Source organism: Nothoprocta perdicaria, unplaced genomic scaffold (assembly GCF_003342845.1).
Source record: "Nothoprocta perdicaria isolate Ctin4 unplaced genomic scaffold, notPer1 scaffold_187, whole genome shotgun sequence".
Classification (NCBI taxonomy): Eukaryota; Metazoa; Chordata; class Aves; order Tinamiformes; family Tinamidae; genus Nothoprocta; species Nothoprocta perdicaria.
The window spans coordinates 1,063,879-1,067,197 of NW_020455060.1; the positions used below are offsets into that span (position 1 = coordinate 1,063,879).

The 3,319-nt window shown below is 68.3% G+C and overlaps 1 protein-coding gene across 1 annotated transcript in view; it reads left to right on the top strand.

The window, feature by feature from the left end:
• The first annotated feature begins 2,607 nt into the window (after positions 1 to 2,607).
• Positions 2,608 to 3,319, top strand: part of CPSF4L (cleavage and polyadenylation specific factor 4 like) — a 3,059-nt gene continuing 2,347 nt past the window's right edge. The window contains exons 1-2 of the mRNA XM_026036864.1: positions 2,608 to 2,701; positions 2,854 to 2,904. Of these exons, the coding sequence (XP_025892649.1) occupies positions 2,608 to 2,701; positions 2,854 to 2,904 (145 nt within the window). The remainder of the gene's footprint in view (positions 2,702 to 2,853; positions 2,905 to 3,319) is intronic.

Sequence of the window (3,319 nt, forward strand, 5' to 3'; positions counted from 1 at the left end):
CCGGCCGCGAGCGCAGGGCTCCGCCGCTCCTGGGCGCAGCTCCCGGCGACGCTTCCCGCTGCTTGGGACTGCGGCTCCCGGCGACGCTTCCCGGCACGCCGGGCTCCGCAGCGGCCCCGCGCCCGGGGCTGCCCACGGCTCCCGCCCTGGCGTGCCCTGGCAGGGGAGCCGACTCCATCCTGCGTCTTTCCGTTGGACTTTGGATATTGGCTCCATATTATTTTTTCTTCCCCTGCTGTAGAGCAATATAGATTCAAACACAACGAGGCTTCAACCTTTTAGCTCCTTTCGTAATATATATATATATATATTCTCCATTTTCCCCGTCCCCTCCCTGTACAATTTTTACTGGTCTGATTTGTACTTAACTCTTTCCTTTTGCTTTTGGGGTTTAACCATTGGGGTCCCTATGGGGCTCGGAGCAGTGCCCGGCGCTGGGCAGAGCTGGGGAGCACCCAGGTCTGTGGTGCTGTTGGGGCTCCCGCCGGTCCCGGTGCATCCCAGTTGCATCCCTGCGGGTGGCCGGGGATGCCGGGGGTGCCGTTGGGATCCCCCCAGCCAGGGAAGCGCTGCTGCCGGGTGGGATGTGTGCAGCCCCGGGGTGGCTGCTGCCGCCGGATGCAAGCAGAGGGTTTTATACCTTGTATGTACAAAAATTGCAAAGAATAAAAGGAAACGGTAGTGACAGCGGTGGCCTGTGTCCTTGGGGGACAGGCGGCGGGGAGGGACGACTGGCGCCCTGCTCGTGCCGCTCCGGCTGCCGCGTGGAGCAGGAGCTTCCCATGGGAGCGGCAGCTCCCGGCCCCGTGTGCAGCTCCATCCTTGCTGCCACCCGCCGCGGGACGCTGTGCCTTGCAGCCCTGTCCCCTCGGTGCCAGGGCTGGCGGGCGGCCCGGCCGGCGCTGCGGGAGCCCCCGCGGGCACCGTCGCCCGGAGCCGCGCGCGGAAGCGGCCGCGCTCCCGCTGCCCGGATCTGGCTCGGGGCTGGGGGCGCGCGGCCAGGCCGGGCTGTGCTAGGCTGGGCCCTGCCAGGCCCCCCGCCTGGCGCGGGGCAGAACTGGCCGTCCCCAAAGCCACGGGCGCGAGGCCAGCGCCGCCCGTCCCGCTGCCACCGCCGCGCAGGGGGTGACACCGGCAGCCCTGATGCGGCGGTGAGGGGCCTGTCCTGGCCCCCGCTCGGGACTTTGTCCGTCCTGATTTTCCGCCGCCGCGGGGCACAATGGGGGCTGCCCGCGGCGGGGGACACTGCGCTATTGTCCCCGCAGAACAACAGCAGCTGCGGCCGGGCGCTTCCCGGGCTGAGCTCACCGCGCGCCGGCTCCGCTCTCCCCGGCCCAGGAAAACACCCCGGCGCGGCCCCGCATCCCTGGGGCGCTGCGCTCCCGCCCCGGCGCCCCCCGCGTCCCCAAGGCCACCCGGCTGCTCTCCGTGGTGGCACGAGGCCCCGGGGCTGCTGGCGGAGCGGCGGGGCCGCCCTGGGCCGTCACGCGGCCGTCCCCATCGCTGTGACGCCTGTCGGCTCCAGCCTCCCGCTCGGCAGCAGCGGGTGCCGCGAGCCGACGGGGCAGAAAGCGCGCGGGGCAGCGGGATTAGCTGGGAATCCCGTCGGAGCGGCTGCAGTCCCTGCTGCATTCCCTGCCGAGCTTCCTGCAATGCCCGGCTGTGGGAAGAGGGAGTCATCCTGGCTGCAGCCGGGCTGGGGGATCGGCCTGGCTGCTCTGCACCGATACCACCCGTTCTTGCCCCAATGTGGGGGCAGTGTGTGCCGCTGGCGGGGCCGGCGCGGGCTGCCCTGTTGGCAGTGACGGGCACCGGTCCAGCGGGTTTATCGCTAGTGACAGAATGGGAGCAGAGCCCCAGCCCCGGGCACAGGGGCCGCGCGCCTGGGCTCCTCCAGGGGCTCTCCCTGATGCCATCACTGCCTGGCCGGTGCTCGCCGGGAACCCGGGATGCGGCTCCAGGGGGGCCAGGAGAGCCAGGGATAACAGTGGCAATGCTCGGAGCGCAGGGGTAAAACACATGGAGCCATCCCATCGCAGCAGGGCCACCACGCTCTGCACCGAGGCCGTGCCCGCCTCCGATCCGGAGCCTCCTTTCGGAGCCAGCCCTGGCACAGGGGGATGAGGGCTGAGCACAGGGAGTAATGTGGGATGGGGGCAGCACTGGGACCTCAGCGCCTGCAGCTGGGCTGCAAATCAGCATCAGGTGTGAGCAGCTCCACTCCCTAAATGGAGGCCGCAAATCCACATCAGGTGTGAGCAGCTCTGCTCCCTAAATGGAAGCCGCAAATCCACATCAGGTGTGAGCAGCTCTGCTCCCTAAATGGGGGCTGCAGATCCACATCAGGTGTGAGCAGCTCCACTCCCTAAATGGAGGCTGCAGATCCACATCAGGTGTGAGCAGCTCCACTCCCTAAATGGAGGCCGCAAATCCACATCAGGTGTGAGCAGCTCCCCTCCCCATATAGAGGCTCTGGGCAGGGGCTGAGGAGAAGGCTGCTTGTGCAGGGTGGCTGGGCTGGTTTTGGTGCCTCTTGCTGGGTGAGGCTGCAGGGACCTCGTGGCCCTTCTGTGCCAGGGCTCAGCTGCGCTTCCAGGGACGGCCACGATGCAGGAGCTGGTGGCTGGGGTGGAGAAGATCAGGTTTGACCTGGAAACCGATGTGGAGCAGCAGAGAGGAGCCCGGCTCCTGCCCTTCCCGGGTATGGACAGTAAGTTGGGGACAGGACCTTGCGCCTCCCGCCGCTGTCCTTGTGCCTGGCATGGGCAGAGGGGGTGCATGGAGGTACTGGGGCTCCCTGTGCTGGTACCGGGGCTGCTGGTGACGCTGCCCCTGCCCTGCTCTTGCCTGCAGAGCTGGGGGCGGCCGCCTGCGAGTTCTTCCGCCGAGGGCTCTGCTCCAAGGGTGAGTCCTGGGGGCTGCCTGGGGTGCTGGGGGGGCCCTCTCCATCCCATGGCTTGCTGGCACCCAAGAGCATGTGCCCGGAATAGCAGGACTGACCCAAAGGGCTCAAGTTGCCCGATGTCCTCCCTGGTGCCCTTGTCCAGGTGCTCTGTGCTGCAGCAGGATGGGACTGGGAGGGCTCCGAGGGCCGTGGTCACAGTGACCCAAGGATGGTCACACCTGGGACACTGCATGGAGCTGGGTGCTCCAGTGTGAGCATTTTGGGACCCAGCCCTGTGCGGTCGGGCACATCCTGGGGTGTGCGGTGCAGCGTGTGGCCGCGGCGGCGCCGGGCAGGAGCTGCCCGTGACGGCGGCGCCGGGCAGGAGCTGCCCGTGACGGCGGCGCCGGGCAGGAGCTGCCCGTGACGGCGGCG